The sequence below is a fragment of the Zootoca vivipara genome, chromosome 13, assembly GCF_965207765.1.
Source record: "Zootoca vivipara chromosome 13, rZooViv2.hap1.1, whole genome shotgun sequence".
In the NCBI taxonomy this organism is placed as follows: domain Eukaryota; kingdom Metazoa; phylum Chordata; class Lepidosauria; order Squamata; family Lacertidae; genus Zootoca; species Zootoca vivipara.
Genome location: NC_142596.1, coordinates 9951165 through 9967822, shown reverse-complemented (window position 1 = coordinate 9967822; position 16658 = coordinate 9951165). Strand labels below are relative to the sequence as shown.

Sequence of the window (16658 nt, the reverse complement as noted above, 5' to 3'; positions counted from 1 at the left end):
TGCTGAATTGCAACTTATTACCAAACTTAAAACCATGGAGAGACCTGGTCTGAATAGAGACATTGGATTCTTATCTCATTATACATGATAAAGCTATTTTTAGCCATCTCAACCCTTGCTTTTTTTCTGTAAGACCAATTGCAGTCATTAAGAGTCGTCAGCAGGTTTACCACACCTATCAGCCAATCACCTATTCCCACCACCCTTCTGAGTAATGCCCCTCCCCACCCTCCCACTATATATAAGGGTCTGGTGACTTCTGTTTCAGTGTATCTGAAGAAGTGTGCATGCACACGAAAGCTCATACCAATGACAAACTTAGTTAGTCTCTAAGGTGCCACTGGAAGGAATTTTATTTCTATTTTGTTTTTAAGCAAGTTAAAGAGAGACTGAACTAAGTAAAGGTTTCAGGAGCTCTGAAAATACATTCCTGGGTTGTCAAACAGCAGAAAATGGGAAATAAAAAGTTAGGATAACAGAATACTATATTAGTAACTATTTCTATTTCATTTTTTAAAATGCATTTGGCTATGGCTATTGTTTGAGATGATGTTTTAGAGCAGAACAGTTCCCACATGGTAATGTTAGTTCAGTGCATGAGCACAAGGTTGTCATGTCTGTATTATGCAACCTCAGTTTATTTGTATCTTAAAGGTTTCTGACAATCTTCAGGACTGTATTGCAGAAAAGGTGCTATGATGAGAAGAAAAGTGCATATAATTAGGAATACAAGTTAATGCAATCAGAGTCATTTGAGTCAAACTGAATGTACAACTGTAATACATGAGAAGGATTAGGGGATTTCATAATAGGGAAGCAATCCAAGCTCATGGTAATAGGCTGTTATCATGCCCCTAAGAAGATAAAACCTTGTCATTTCTAATGTTTTGTTTTTATAAATTGACATCTAAAATAAGTTGCACAACGTCCATAAACTCTGATTCCTATGGTATATTCAAATTAAGTTTACAAGGCTCTGTCTTTCTTTGAATGTACATATTAATGTCAAAGTGCAAGTATAATTGGTCATTCTAAAGATAAAAGTATCTCAGCCTGTTAAGGAACTATTTTAATTAATTTTTACTTTTCTGTTATAAATCTACCTCAAAGGAAGTATTTGATATCAAGCAGACAATAATTCTTAAATGTTAGGCAATAGTGACAGAGAACTCTGTATGTGGCTACAAAATCTAAAAGCACATGGATATAAACTATTTCCTAGTGAGATACATTTATTGAGAATGTTTACAACTACAGTATCACTAGAGTTGGCAGTAATAGACATTATGTTTTGGGTCTGTGATGTCTCCAGAAACTGAGGGCTTAGCTTTTGTGTTCTTGGCTGGGGATTGGGCAAGTAACCATTGGTAATGACAGACTTTAAATTTGTTTCATGATTAGTGGGGCTAAGTGTGAAGGGTACACTGTTAGGCAAATATGTATTGCCTCTCTTATGCCAGATTGAGGAATAAGGCATTTAAAAGTGTTTGAGAGAGTGTGTGTATGTGTAAAATTGACTTTCCTTCTAAAATTTAAAAACTGAAGCTGACAGTGGTTAATAGAATCACCATTAGGTTGAAGGATTTTATCATGTCTGCTTTTGAAACCAACTTTATGTTAAACATTTCATACTCCATCTTCAGTTTGAAAACTTCTGGGGCTGCTTGCAATATAGAATTTAAAGTCTTTTAAATCTGTCTTAATGCAGAAGCGATTGCTGCTATGTTTGTAGCATTTTAAATTGTATTTATACTTACTTTGTTTTAAATACTATTTAAAATGCCACAAATCATAGCAGCAATCACTGCTGCATTAAGACAGATTTAACAAACTTTAAGAGAACTCTGGGGTTTGACTGAGATTGCCTTGTAGAATTCTTATATCCTACATAGCACATATTATGTTTTAAATTTGTACTCTTAATTTTGTAAAATATAATTTTGAAATTGTATTCATAATGCAGAAATGCACAAACCTTGCATATAACAAACCTAATAATTAAACTTTGGCTACCCTTACTTTACCCAAAGCATTAGCTGACAAACACTGTTATTTGTATGATGTACAAATCATTTGTGCTCTTGGGCATTATTGCTGTCAAGCATTATTTGTCCCTTTGTTCTGTACATCTAAACTCATGAACATTGTTTAGTAAGACATTAATAAGTGTAGCCATGTTCACTTATTTGTTACTTGATATAAAGCTAAGATACTCTTCTAATATCTTAGATTGAAAAGTGTGTGACTTTTGAAATGGAGGAAAACTGCTATTTCCAATGTCAGGGGTGGGAATGGCTATGGGTAGTATCCATTTCTATTCAAGTTTATATTTTCCACAATGGGAAACAACAAATGGTTACACTGACACTGGCAACCTGGTGAAAATGCTGATTCCAAAATAGCTATCATTGAATTCTATTTTAGTGAACAGCTTGTTCTTTTATAAATAGGATTTTGATCTTACAATTGCCCTTTTTCTGTTGCAGGTTATATAAGATTCTCCCCTACCTTGTGGAGGACTCCGGAGTTGCCCATCGAATGTTCGGTGGAAGAACACTAATAACCTGGATATGGTGCCAAAAGATCTCCAAATGATTTTATAGTTTGACCCAATGATTCTTCTGGATATATATTTCTCTCTTCAAGAATAAGTGCAAAGTCCAAATCCTGCTCACTGGAAGATATTTTTATTTTAAGATCATGGACCATCTTACTAGGGAGAAAGATGAAAGGCGAACCGGAAAAGGAAATCCAGCAAGAAGTTCACACAGTTCCCGAGCATCAAGTTCGACTTCAGCCTCTGGTGTTCTTATGGTTGGGCCCAATTTCAGAGTTGGCAAGAAGATAGGGAGTGGAAATTTCGGAGAGCTCAGGCTAGGTAAGAGCATATAACTTTCACAGGTTGTAAACAGTGCTACACTATTTAGTTAAAATCTTTTGATCAGCTAAAATGGTGTCCCTAGTGCAATTAATGTAGTACATGTCAAAACTTCAGATAGCAGGTGCCACCTTAGGAAAGGCAGTTCCCTGTCTCCTGTGTAAGGGGGATGCCCTTTGTAAGGCAGTTTTTGCTGCAGTATATACATACCTCATACAAAACGTATGTTTTTCATATTGTTTCATATGAAAGTTATAATTAACACTTCTTTACTTGGGTGACATGTTTCTTTTTTCCCTTTTTCTGCTCAGGAAGTTTTAATATGCTATTTTTTTACTATACATAACTTGGTTTAGCTGAATAATTTTCATATATACAGAAAATGATGAAGCTTATATAAATTAATAAGCAATGCTTAATGCAGTTCTTTCAGAATTCCACAGTATATACTGTAATTTCCTGTTCCATAATGCTGCAAAATGAAAATTTCCCATATAAACAAGCAATTATCTTGCTCTCTTTTTTAGAGCAGATAAAAGAATGAAAGCCCAGTATAATACCTACCAGTTTATACTGGTTTAACTGGTTGCTGGAGAATGCTGTTTCTTATAATAATCATGCTACCTCCCTCCACTCTTTCTGCCTGAAACTGCAGCAGCCAATCAGTTAAAGCCAAACAAAGGAAAAATTGATTTGTCTGATTTTTCTCCCTCCTCCTCCTCCTCCCCTACATGATTTCTGCCTAAAATTGCTTCCTCCAACCAGCAAAACACAAGCAAGGAAGGAAGTAGGCAAACTCCAGTTGTTCAGATATCTGAGCGAGCCTTATTTGGTGAAGTTTGCGTATAAGTCTTTGTGTTCAGATAACTGAGCTTTTAGATAACAAGCATTTTGATAGTGGGACCCGTGTGTGCAATATTATTCCTAAACTTTCTTGCTTCTGGGTAAAACCACCAGCTAAGGACAAAGTCAGGCTTCCCCTGTCCACACCAACAACACATCCCACTCACCATATAAAACATATTAGGTAGCTATAATGCATTCAGATACTATTTCATCCATAACTCTCTGAAATTCTCAATTTTAATGAGGCAGATTAGCTATTCCGGCTTGTCCAGCCATAATTCCATACATTCTCTATTTTCTCACACACACAAAATAAATGCTAAGCTCTCTGCTATGACACATGTGCATTATCTAAAAATAAATTAATTGTGCTTCTTCTAATATACTTTTACCCATATGCAAATCTAATCAATAACTGGTTTGATTTGCACATCTAATCAGTGGTTTGCTTCTTCAGTCAACTTAAATCTTATATTCTGAATTGATAGTTCAAGACACATGCCTATATTTTCCTCCTCTGTCCAGGCCCTTTAATTTTTCTCCTGCTCCAAACACCAAAGGGCAGGTAAAGCTAAAGGGTAAAGGGACCCCTGACCATTAGGTCCAGTCACGGATGACTCTGGGGTTGCGGTGCTCATCTCGCTTTAATGTCCGAGGAAGCCAGGGTACAGCCGGCATGTGGCCAGCATGACTAAGTTGCTTCTGGCGAACCGGAGCAGTGCATGGAAATGCTGTTTACCTTCCCGCTGGAGCGGTACCTATTTATCTACTTGCACTTTGATGTGCTTTCGAACTGCTAGGTTGGCAGGAGCAGGGACCGAGCAATGGGAGCTCACCCCATTGCGGGGATTCGAACCGCCAACCTTCTGATCGGCAAGCCCTAGACTCTGTGGTTTAACCCACAGCGCCACCTGTGTCCCTAAAAGGGCAGGTAGGCAGCTGCTAATTTTGACTGTTGCTTCCTCATAACATGAATGCTCCCTCACCCCAAAGAGGTTGAACTTTGTGTTCATACACCACTTGGAAAATACTTTACAACAAGTTTATTTTGGGAGTAAAATAAACCTCACTAGGGTGTCATTTATCTTGATTTTATTTGAGTCTCAAAAGAATGCTTTTTTGGATATAAATTGTATTTCAGTTGAGTCATGCATACAGTTTAAACTTTAGCAATAGTATATAAATGAAGTAGGCAATCTAGCTGACAATTTCAAGACCTTTGTGCTTATGTGAAACTTGGGTTTGTTTAAGTTTGTTTAGGCTCAGTTTTCTGTTAAAAAAATATTTGTAACAATTTTGTTTGGTTCCCTCCCCCTCTCCCCTACATAGGGACATTCTTGGTCATACTTTTCTCTGAATAGTTTTGTATTATTAAATATATATAAAAGAAACATTAAAACATTGAAGAATTTATGTTAAAACAATGGGTGATAAAGAATAGGCGAATTGCACATTATTCCCTCTAATATTGAATATAATTAATTTTTGCACATAAACAATGTACTCATAATAACATACAGTCGTACCTTGGTTTTCGAACAGCTTAGTTCCTGAACGTTTTGACTCCCAAATGTCGCAAACCCAGAAGTGAGTGTCCCAGTTTGTGAACTATTTTTGTAAGCTGAATATCCAACAAGGCTTCCACAGCTTCTGATTGGCTGCAGGAGCTTCCTGCAGCCAATCAGAAGCCACAATTTGGTTTACGAACGTTTTGGAAGTTGGACGGACTTCTGGAATGGATTCCATTTGACTTCCAAAGTACAACTGTAGTCAGATTTAATTGATTCAGTTATACAGCAGACCAGATGTTTTGGACTACAACTGCCACCAGTGCCAGCCAGCTCAGCCATGTTGACTGGGGCTGATGGTACTTGTAGCCCCAATATCTGAAGAGACCAAGTTGGTGAAGACTGGAGTAAACCTCTTTTCATTCTGGAAACTTGAAAAACTAGCAATACTGACTTATCTGTCACCATTGTGATCTTCATTGTGTCTCTTGCAGGCAAAAATCTTTATACAAATGAATACGTAGCAATCAAACTGGTGAGTAGATGTGCAATTTTTAAACATCTCTGAAATTCTGAGTGTTAATCAAATTAGGAGTTTAGATTATTTTCCTGTTGATCTAGACCAGGCATGTCCAACCATTAGACCGGTAGATCCCCGTCTGATCCTGGTAGATCGCAGGACTCTTATCGATCATGGGATTAAATAAAGTTTACCGAAAGTTAACAAATAAAAGCTGAATAATTCTGGGCAATCCTACCCCCCAAAAGTTCAACAACTCTGGGTTCAAAAACTCTGGGCAATCCACCCACCCCACGCACTCTCCTCCCTCCCTCCAATGACAATGGGTAGATCACTGCCAGTTTTTTTATACTGGGAGTAGATTGCAGTCTCTTGGGAGTTGGACGTGCCTGATCTAGACTGTTTTCCTGGACATCTCTGTAAACTGTTGTCTTTTAGGTTCCTGGTAGAACACTTCCCTGTTGTAAACACATTCACGAAATGCTTTCATAAAGAGATTTGGAAAGCTGTTTTGATATTAACCTGCCATGTATCTTAATAATATTTTTTAGTGAATGGCCACTTCTTTCTAACTTATTTATTTGTTTTAACTTGTATCCTTCCCTTCATCCATAGATTTTAAGGCAGGTAACATACATACATACATATACAAAATATCATGTATGTAATTCAGATTAATGACCCAAATTAAGTTCTTTGACAGATGCTTAATATTAGGCTCTTCCCTATCTGACAATGTGACCATGTAGCTGCTTATCTTCAGTTTTTGCCTACATTGAAGTTGGCCTCATGAATTCACACCTGATATTTTGTGGTTGGAAAGTCAAAGGGCAAGGATTGAATAGCAATTCTTCAAAGTCAGCAAATTAAATCCTGGTCCTAGGTGGTTTTCCAAGTTTGAGAGATGCTAAGGCTGCCATAGAGTTCCATTTAATTTGACTATTTTTTCACTCTGTTTTTGTAGGAGCCATTAAAATCTCGTGCCCCACAGCTGCATTTAGAGTATAGGTTTTATAAACACATTGGCTGCACAGGTAAGTAATCTAATCGCTAGAAATGATAATAAATGGAGAGTATTTAACTTGTAGTTGGTGTATTTTAAACTTCATCAATAACATTCCTGGAGACCACTCTTAGCTGATCTGACAGTTGCAATTTTGATGCACTTCCACAGTCCTCAAGATTTGTTTACCTTTGTATCCCAAGCATAAAGGGAACTCATTTTATTCTGTTGGTAAGAGTAACTTTGAGAAAATATGTGCAGAAGGCATGTATAATAGATCTGACTTAAGGGTTGTAGCTGGTACCGGTATACTGGAAAACAGATGTGACTCCCTTAACACATGTGAGAAGAGCCACTGCAGATACAAGATGCACCCAGAAGAGTCCTGCTGGATCAGAACATCTCTAGTCCCAACATCTGGTTTCCAAATGTGGTCAACCAGATGGCTTCCTAGAAGCAGGATAGTAGCCCTTTCCCACAGAAGAATACTGCCTCTGATCCTGGAGGGTAGCATAGAGCCACTATGACTAGTAGCCATCGATAGTGCTACGCTTCATGAATTTGCCCAACCCAAGCCATCTAAGCTAATGGCCGCCAGTGTATCTTGCTGCGGTAAATTCCTTTGTTTGACCAGGCATGCTCTTTGAAGACAAAAGGTGTCTGTTATGTAGGGTAGGGTAGTGTGAGGACATGAATTGTGCTTTTCACAAGGGACGACTCCGGACTCTGCTTCTGTATTTTTACAGAGCTTTATTATATACATATGTACAAGACAGAGCTAAAGTTCTCATGTCCATTCAGTCCGAGTCATATCCAGGAAGATCAGTGGGACTGCCTCCAACAACGTATCTTGGGAAGGGCTAATCTCCTCTGCTCCTCCCTGCGCTTCCAACCCCTGCGCAGTTGAGGAGACGGGGCCACTAAAGCGATGCTCATGTTCTTTTGCGTCCGAGAGCCCTCCCTCCGCAGTGCTCTCTGCCTGCCTGCTGCTCTGGTATGACGATCTTGGACTCTCCTGGTGCCCTGGGCTCATAGCATCCCTGACCATTTGCACCTTGCACCTCCTCTCCAGGCTCTTTGCTCACTGGGTGGTGCTGTGAGCTCCTTGCATCCCTGACCCCTTGTACTCCCTCACCATGTTGTCCGCTGACCCCTGGTGGTCCCCTGACAGGTAGGCATCAAAATAAAGAAAGTGCTAGTTGATCTTCACAGCCCAGTCAAAGAACAGAGCAGTAGATACTAAATTTACACGTGGCATTGACTTCCAGGACTGGAAACCTATTGACTGGAAGCTTTGCTTTTTGGCTGAGAATTGGTCCGTGAAACAGAACTTGGGTTGCTTTGAAATGGGCTAGATAAATTATTGGAGGATAAGGTATCAACGGCTGTTAACCATGACTATGTGCTACCTCCAGGATTAGAGAGAGCTTGTCTCTGAATACCAGTCACTGGGAAACAACAATGAGATAGTAGTATTGTCCTCATGCCCTGAGGACATGTGGGCTTCCAACAGGCATCTGATAAACCACTGTGGGGTACAGGATACTGGAGTAGTTGGGCTTTGGTCTGATCCAGCGGGGCTCTTTTGTTCTTGTAACAGAGATACAGTTGTACCTTGGTTCTCTTAATGCTCCGGAACTCGTATGTTTCGGCTCCCGAATGACCGAAAACCAGAAGTGAGTGCTCTGGTTTTCAAATGTTTTTCAGAAGCTGAACGTCTAGGACGTTCCTGCAGCAAATCAGAAGCCGTGTCTTGGTTTTCGAACAGTTCTGGAATTCGAATGGAGTGCTGGAACGCATTCTGTTCGAGAACCAAGATATGACTGTACTAGTTAGGATCAGTCAGTTCCGTATGCCCAAGGGATACTGTGCTCTGTGAGCCATTTCTGAAAGTGAAATTTGTGGGGGAGTTTGAAAAGCAGTTTGTGAGATCATATGGTTTGCTTATAGAAAAAAAGGGTAAAATATCCTGGTCAGCTTGAAGAAACCATTGCACCCATATCCAAGTAGCTCTTAGATACCAGCTGTAAAGTTTGATGGATTGTGATTATTACTGTCCTAGTGCACAGCATCTCTACAAAAAAGCAATACACAACCACCACCACCACCACCCCATTACAAATTAATTGAAAGGGTTTCATGTGGTGTGGTGGGGAGAACAACTGATAGATAAATTTCAGAACCATTTTTGTGACAGAATTTGACTGGCATAAGTAAAATCTGTTGGCTTTGGGAGTTTGCATACAATAGTAATGATGCTACTGCAACCATCTGGATGTATTCCAAAAGTATGTTTTGTATACTTTCAGTTGAAGGCTTCCCCCAGGTGTATTACTATGGGCCGTGTGGAAAGTACAATGCCATGGTACTTGAGCTCCTTGGTCCAAGTTTGGAGGACTTATTTGACCTTTGTGATAGAACATTCACTCTGAAGACAGTCTTAATGATAGCAATCCAGCTGGTGAGTAAAAGAATAGTTTGTGCTGATTTCGTAGTCTTTGGTTTACATGATTTCCTAATATTAACAAATGGTTCAGGAAACTACATATTAACTCTTACATGGGGAGTAGCCAACAGAGTGTCTCCAGATGTTGTTGGATTCTAGCTCCCATCATCTCTGATTATTGGCTGGGCTGACTTGGGCTGATGGGAATGGGCTTCCCTTGCACTATGCTAACTTTCAGTTTTCAAGAAAATTAAGTGTTTGTGTGTGATATATTTGTTTAGTACATTGGGTTTTTTCTTGCTTTTTAGTTGTACTTAGTTGAGTTAATCTTCAGTAACTCAGTAAATATAAATTGTTTGTTTACTATGCTTTGTTCACTTTAGACAGCAAGATTTGAACATATCAAGAACTGCATGTCCTTGACCTCTTGAATGGAATGATTTATGTTCTTGTTGATGTTTAGAAAGGATTATTGATTGCATATGTCGGGCTGGTGAACCTGTGGCCCTTCAGATGTCATTGGTCTCCAGATCCCATCAACCCCAGCCAGCATATCCGGTGGTTGTGAAAAATATCAGTGGTTTACAACAGTATATGCAAAAAGACCATTAAAAATATAAAAATTAGAAATCAACTATGTATTATGGAAAGATGTATTCATAATTGTCTACTTCAGCTTGACAGAAGAGAAGTTTTTAAAGGTGTTCAAAAGTTGAAATGAAAGGTGCCTGCTGAATCTATTGGCAGAGTATTCCACAAGACAGGGCTGGTGATAGTTACTAAAGGCTTGGTTACTTACTGCAGTCAAATGAGCCTCACAAACTTGGGGAATGACCAACAACGCTCCTACAGATGTCGGTGATCAAGCTGGGATGTAAGGGATCAGGCAGTCCCAAAGATACCCTGGAATTAAATAGTTAAGAGCTTTGTAAATTAATACAAGGGCCTTTAGCCTGGCTCAGTAGTAATGGGCAACCTGTGTAGAGGTTTTAGTAATGCTATCACATGTTGTTTGTCAGGTGCTTATCTGCCTTCCTATTGCCACATTTTGCACCAGTTGGAGCTTCTGAGCCAGGCCAAAGGGAGCTCCACATAAGAGTGCATTACAGTATTCTAGGCTTGAGGTTACTACCGCATGGACTACCATGGTCAAACTTTTAAAAACATTATATTATCAGGCCTTGTTGGTGGCAGACAAGGAAATTCAAGTTAGCTGGCCCTGTGCATAAGCTTCGGTTCCCAAAATAGAGTTTGGGCACTTTCAAATGGTTGTATATGTGTCAAGCTGGTCAGATTGATTACAAGTGCATCATGTTAAATGTGTACAAGTTGAAGAGTAGGTTGCGCTAGATAACTTCTAGTTTTCAAGGTCTGATGATGATGGAAAGCAGAACATGGATTAGAGAAGTGGCATTCAAACTTGTATGGAACTCTGGGGTTTCTTGAAGCTTATAAGGGGTATTATCAGTGAGATGAGTAATGATGAACAAGGCTCTGAGAAGTTAGCTTGCTACCAATTGCTGTCAATCTTCCTCTTCCTCGGGATGTAGAGGATGTTCTATACTGCCTGTCTGTTCATGTGGGGCAACAATGACAACAGGCGTGCTCAGAGCCATTCATGAACAGATTCTCTTATGTAGATCATATTTCAGAATCTTCTGGAACACCTTGAGGGTTCCTTGGCAGATGGGTTTTTTCTATAAAAAACACTGCATTATTTGTCTTCTGTTAAGGTATTTTAACATCTGGGAATGATGTTAACTTACACTTTAATGTACACTAGCTCTTGAATAATTGACAAACACTTGACAGTTTTGTAATTAAAGGCATTTAAATAAAGTCTTGTCCTGTCCTCTTACAGATCTCTCGAATGGAATTTGTGCACTCAAAGAATCTCATTTATCGAGATGTCAAGCCAGAAAACTTCCTTATTGGACGACAAGGAAATAAGAAAGAACACATCATCCACATTATAGACTTTGGACTGGCCAAGGAGTACATTGATCCTGAAACCCAAAAACACATACCTTACAGGGAACACAAGAGTCTAACTGGAACAGCAAGATATATGTCCATCAACACCCATCTTGGCAAAGGTTTGTATCTTCATCTGTATTATTTTTGCAGAACTTATGCCATTAAAACGTTTTCAGATGTTATAAAAATGAGACATTTGAATGACTGGAACTGAAAATCCATATAGAACTGTAGACTCCTGAAATTTATTGCCTCGGGATGGGGGTGGGTGGGGGGGAGAATGCTAAGCTCTGTGTGTGTGTTCAAATCATTTTTATCCTGCTCTTACCGGTAAGTGGAAGAAGACTCAGAAAGCAGCTTACAAAGAGCAATGAAAAGACAGTCTCTGTCCTCAGGCTTACAATTTAAAAGACATATTGTTGCTACTGTTACATAATTTTGCATGCCTACCTGACAGTAGCACCTTTTTTCCAAATATATTTAAATTTCATTATTAAGGATATTAATAAATACTGTCTTTTTCTGTGTATAAGACGCCCCCGTGTATAAGACGCCTGCTATTTTTTGGGATTCAAAATTAAGAAAATTCACTATGCACTATCCGTGTATAAGACGACCCCTTATTTTAAACTTCAAAAATTTAGGAAAAAATATAGTCTTACACACGGAAAAATATGGTATGTTGATTACAAATAATATACATAAAATAGCCTTTACCAGACCAAATGAAAGCCTACCAACAGCAGTCGCTTTTCATTTTGTCCATTAATGGCTTTCATCTGACTAGCTTCTTCAATAGTTCAGTTTCCCTACACTTTTTTAGTTCCATTTGCATTTTGCTCTTGCCCATATACACACAATTTTGTCCTTAGCTATTTTGTTATTGATAGCTTTTTGAAACTCAGAAATAGATTTTTAGCAAATCAGTGTTTGTGTTGTTTTATGTCAACCTGTAAGCCAGCTCTAGCAGAAAGCACCCAAAGCATTATTTTTGCTTCCAGAGTGCTTCTTGTTTGGCTACTTATGTAAATGCCTTGGTAGTTGCACTTGTGTGATCCACATGGGCTTCTTTGGAGCTTTTACTGTTTTACTGTCCTTGCAATCTTGACTTCTCATTCCCTGTTATGCTCTGTCCTCGCACTAGTAGAGTGCACTGTACTCTGAAGAATATCTTGGAAGCTTCACAGCATAGGCTATGTCATACTTGAAAGGACACATTTATCCATCTTGGAGAGGTTGCATAAGCACCCCAATAAATCCTATATTTACCATTGTGCTGGGGTTTTTATTCCTGACTTGCAAAAAAACAAAGACCACTTTAATGAAATACCTGTATCTAGATTTGGAGCCAGTTCATCCATAGAGTATGAAGCAGGAGTGTCTTTTTGTAAATGGAGAATAAATCTACACTAAGACTTCATGGCAATCAGGAGTCTTTGACAATTGTCCCCTTGTGTGCTCCCTGATGCCTACAAATGTTTCCTCACATTGTACCAGAGCTAGGAATGTAATCGGTAGGCATTTCTGATAGAGCGGATAAAACAGTGGTGCATTTTCTTACATCCTTTCAGAGCAAAGTCGTCGAGATGACTTGGAAGCCCTTGGACATATGTTCATGTATTTCCTTCGAGGCAGTTTGCCCTGGCAAGGCCTTAAGGTATTTGCTAAAGTGTGTTGCTTAATAGAATAGCCTCCAGCAGATACTTCCTGTTTGACGTATAGCTTTACTTTCTTCTCTGAGGATTCTGATTTACTTGTACAGTGGTACCTTGGAAGTCGAACGAAATCCGTTCCGGAAGTCCGTTTGACTTCCAAAACGTTCGGAAACCAAGGTGCAGCTTCCGATTGGCTGCAGTAAGCTCCTGCAGCCAATTGGAAGCTGCGTCAGCCGCATCGGATGTTCGGGTTCCAAAGAACGGTAGCAAACCGGAACACTCACTTCCGGGTTTGCGGCATTTGAGAGCCAAAACTTTCAACTCGCAAGGCGTTCGTCAACCAAAGTACGACTGTACAGTTTTTAAGAAAACATGGCTTTGGGCAGTGATAACTGGTGGCAGGGGTGGTGTTTCCTGTTTCACCACCTGAGGCAAAATAGGATTTCCCACCACCTGTCTTCACCCCTCACCCCCCAACACTACTTCTTCTGTGCCTTGGATTTCACTGAACTTTGCAGGGGCTGGGGCACTCTTCAAAGTGTTGCCATTTGGCTTCTCTCCCCCACCCCCATTGGGGAGGTGGGAGCCGAGTGGCAGCATGTCACACAGAAATGTCTCTGATCTCGCCAAACTTGGCAGGAACCAGGGCGCCTCTCAAAGCATTACCGCTTGGCTTCTCCCTCCTCAGGTGCAGGGAAGATGAGAGGCAATGTTTGGATGCTGGAACGTCTCCCTTATGGCAGCGGAAGTGGTGGGGCAGGTGGGACGCCACCTCATGCACTTCTACCACCTGATTCCTATCTGGAATAGGTTTTTATTGACTGGGAAGGATCATGCTCCCATCCTTTTTAGATCTGCTGTTGGAAACAGATGCTTGATGAGCTGTGCTGTGGTGCAGATGAAGTCCTTTGTCAGGATGAATACAGCAATGGGTTAGAGCGGGCATCCCCAAACTTCGGCCCTCCAGATGTTTTGGACTACAAGTCCCATCTTCCCCGACCACTGGTCCTGTTAGCTAGGGACCATGGGAGTTGTAGGCCAAAACATCTGGAGGGCTGCACTTTGGGGATGCCTGGGTTAGAGAGTTAATGGGGTGAAGGAGATATTAGTTTAGTAGAGTCACTCTCAACTTGCTGATTATCATGCACTATAGATAGTAATGGTCTTAGAGTAAATGTTCTTGTAAAGAGCACGTTTCAAAATAACTTCAAACACCCCTTTTCTGGGCTGTGTAGAAGGAGGAGCTTTGGAGAGGGTGCAGACTGGCTTTAATGGGTCAAGGAGCTGGCTGGAAAGCCATGTTGTGTGAGCTTGCATGCGCAGACCTGTTCATGCAATAGTAGTAACACGTAATGTGTATATGGTGCTTTACAGTGCTCGAACGGCTTTACATAATCTTAATTTGCAACAACTTGATAAAATAGGTCGATATTATCCCCATGCTGCATATGGGAGGCAGAGAGGGGAAGAGAGTGGCTTGCCTTACTGTGTAGCCTAACCCTCTTAAAATATATATTTGCCTTACACAGGCTGATACATTAAAAGAGAGATATCAGAAGATTGGGGACACAAAGAGGAACACTCCAATTGATGTTCTCTGTGAGAACTTCCCAGGTAAGTTTCAGACTGGATGGTGTATCTTCTGTGCAAGCTGCCTTCTGAAAATAGGAACCAGGCTCTTGTTAAAGCAGCATTTCCTGAGCTCAGGTGTTGGAACAAATGTGTTCCTACTGATATTCTTGGATTCTTTGTTCAATGTATGGCTAGCATTGGAATTGGCTGTAAATTTCAGTGATACTTGTGTTTAACCTGTGACTCTCCAAGTGTTTTTGGGTAACTATTTTCATCATTCCTGACCATTGACCATAATGGCTGTGACTTCTGGGAGTTGGAATCCATCAGCATCCACAGGTTACCCTTCCCTGGTTTTCAATGATTGCTTGCAGCCACCTGGCTAATGATAAGTGCCAATCCTAGCACAAGTAAATCAGTCTGGTCAAGTTCACAACCATTCTGCTATGTACTAGAGAGCCTGCTTTCTTTTGATAAACTGTCTGGTTTTGCAGGCTGCAAATGGCTACAAAAATAGGAGTTTCAGTCACCTGGCAGGTTGCTAGGGCACTGTTTAGTCAAGGAGCTGAAGGTCTGACAATATGGTATGTTGAGCTATTGTTCAAAACATTTGTGGCCTTGTTTGGGTTATTGCTGACTCCAGATTAGGAATGTAGGCTCTGTTCCCTGCATCTGATTATAGCACACTGACCTCAACAGAACGTTGTGGCAAGGACCTAGACTCAAATAGCTCTTAAAGTGCAGCTATTTTTCATTATTTTCATTTGCTTTTGTCTCTCTTTGTACCTTGGCTTGTGGGCCCTTGTTTTGGAGACAGGAGCCCATCTATTTAATACAAACATGCTTTAACCTACTGTTGAGGTAGCACACTTGAAAAAATGAGTATCTTTATATTGATGTCCACTGAGAGAATTGGGAGGTCTGGTGTAAATGCTTCCTCCTCTCTAAACTCCTCTCCATTATATATTTTTGCTACCTGAAAGTTTGCTTTTTCATATGTCTAAATGGCCTCAAGTGTACTAAGGAGAACCATTTGGAAATTGTGACTGCATATCATCCTACCAGTGGCACAGGTTTGTTGACCCCCTCATCTACTTTTGTAGGTTTATATCTTAGGGGATTAATCCGACCAGTAGGTAATGTTGAAATATATTCTGCTTCTACTTCTTTCTGAACAGATTATCTGATGTTGCTTCTTCCTAATTCCCTTTAACAGAGGAGATGGCAGCTTATCTTCGTTATGTCAGACGATTAGACTTCTTCGAGAGACCAGACTATGATTATCTACGAACAATCTTCACAGAGTTATTTGAAAAGAGAGGATTCACCTTTGATTACGCCTACGACTGGGTTGGCAGGCCAATTGTATGTTGGAGCTGAGTGACATACTCATTTTTTTCTCGACTGTTGCTCTTTCTATAATGTCCCTTTTAAATGGCAGTTACATTGCAAATAATCACCTCATGATGAACTGAGAACACAAGATGACCTTTTTGCTGTACAGTACCTTGAAAACTTTGCTGCAAAGCCATATACATATTCAAGGCTCCAAACATTTTTCTTTGTTCAAGTTACTAAATGTGTCTTTCCGAACAAGTAGTACTGTAATGTAGGTGCAATTGGTGCTCTTGCATTGTGACTAGAGGAATGACAGAATGCAGATTTTCTTGGCGCTCCTCAATAACCGTAGATTGTCAGATATGACTGATTGTAAGTGTTTGTGCTCATTTATACTTCTTTATTAGTATGACTTAGTTGCCTTTTCTCCTTTCCCTTATCAACTAAATTCACCACAAGATTATTTTCATGTTACATATCTGTTCCCTGCCTTCAGCCATGTGTGGCAGCACTGAGGAACTTTTCCAGACTGCAGGCAGATTGTTATCTCCCACCCTTTAGAGCAGGCATCCCCAAACTCGGCCCTCCAGATGTTTTGAGACTACAACTCCCATCATCACTAGCTAACAGGACCAATGGTCAGGGATGATGTGAGTTGTAGTCCCAAAACATCTGGAGGGCCGAGTTTGGGGATGCCTGCTTTAGAGGGTCAAACGTGACGAGTGGGTGAGGGCGGGTGAATCAGTTTGACTGCCAAACTCTCCTCTCAGACCAAGAGGGGGTCGAAGAGCAAACCTCAAATGTTCTGAAGAGACATTTGTCCATCATTATCGGGGGAAGATTAAACCTCCAGGAAGGTGGGGGAGTGTCCAGAATGAGGAGAAGTTCAGAGCAGCACTGTGGCATCTACCACAT

At 40.2% G+C, this 16658-nt stretch overlaps 1 protein-coding gene across 8 annotated transcripts in view; it reads left to right on the top strand.

Moving 5' to 3' along the window:
- CSNK1G1 (casein kinase 1 gamma 1) overlaps positions 1 to 16658 on the top strand; it is a 53611-nt gene that overhangs the window by 10969 nt on the left and 25984 nt on the right. For all 8 annotated transcript variants that reach the window (XM_088656913.1, XM_088656910.1, XM_035132276.3 and 5 more), the window contains exons 2-9: positions 2487 to 2878; positions 5727 to 5767; positions 6717 to 6786; positions 9065 to 9216; positions 11063 to 11297; positions 12750 to 12835; positions 14363 to 14447; positions 15622 to 15770. In XM_088656913.1, coding sequence (XP_088513039.1) covers positions 2701 to 2878; positions 5727 to 5767; positions 6717 to 6786; positions 9065 to 9216; positions 11063 to 11297; positions 12750 to 12835; positions 14363 to 14447; positions 15622 to 15770 — 996 coding nt within the window. In that variant the 5' untranslated portion in view covers positions 2487 to 2700. The remainder of the gene's footprint in view (positions 1 to 2486; positions 2879 to 5726; positions 5768 to 6716; positions 6787 to 9064; positions 9217 to 11062; positions 11298 to 12749; positions 12836 to 14362; positions 14448 to 15621; positions 15771 to 16658) is intronic.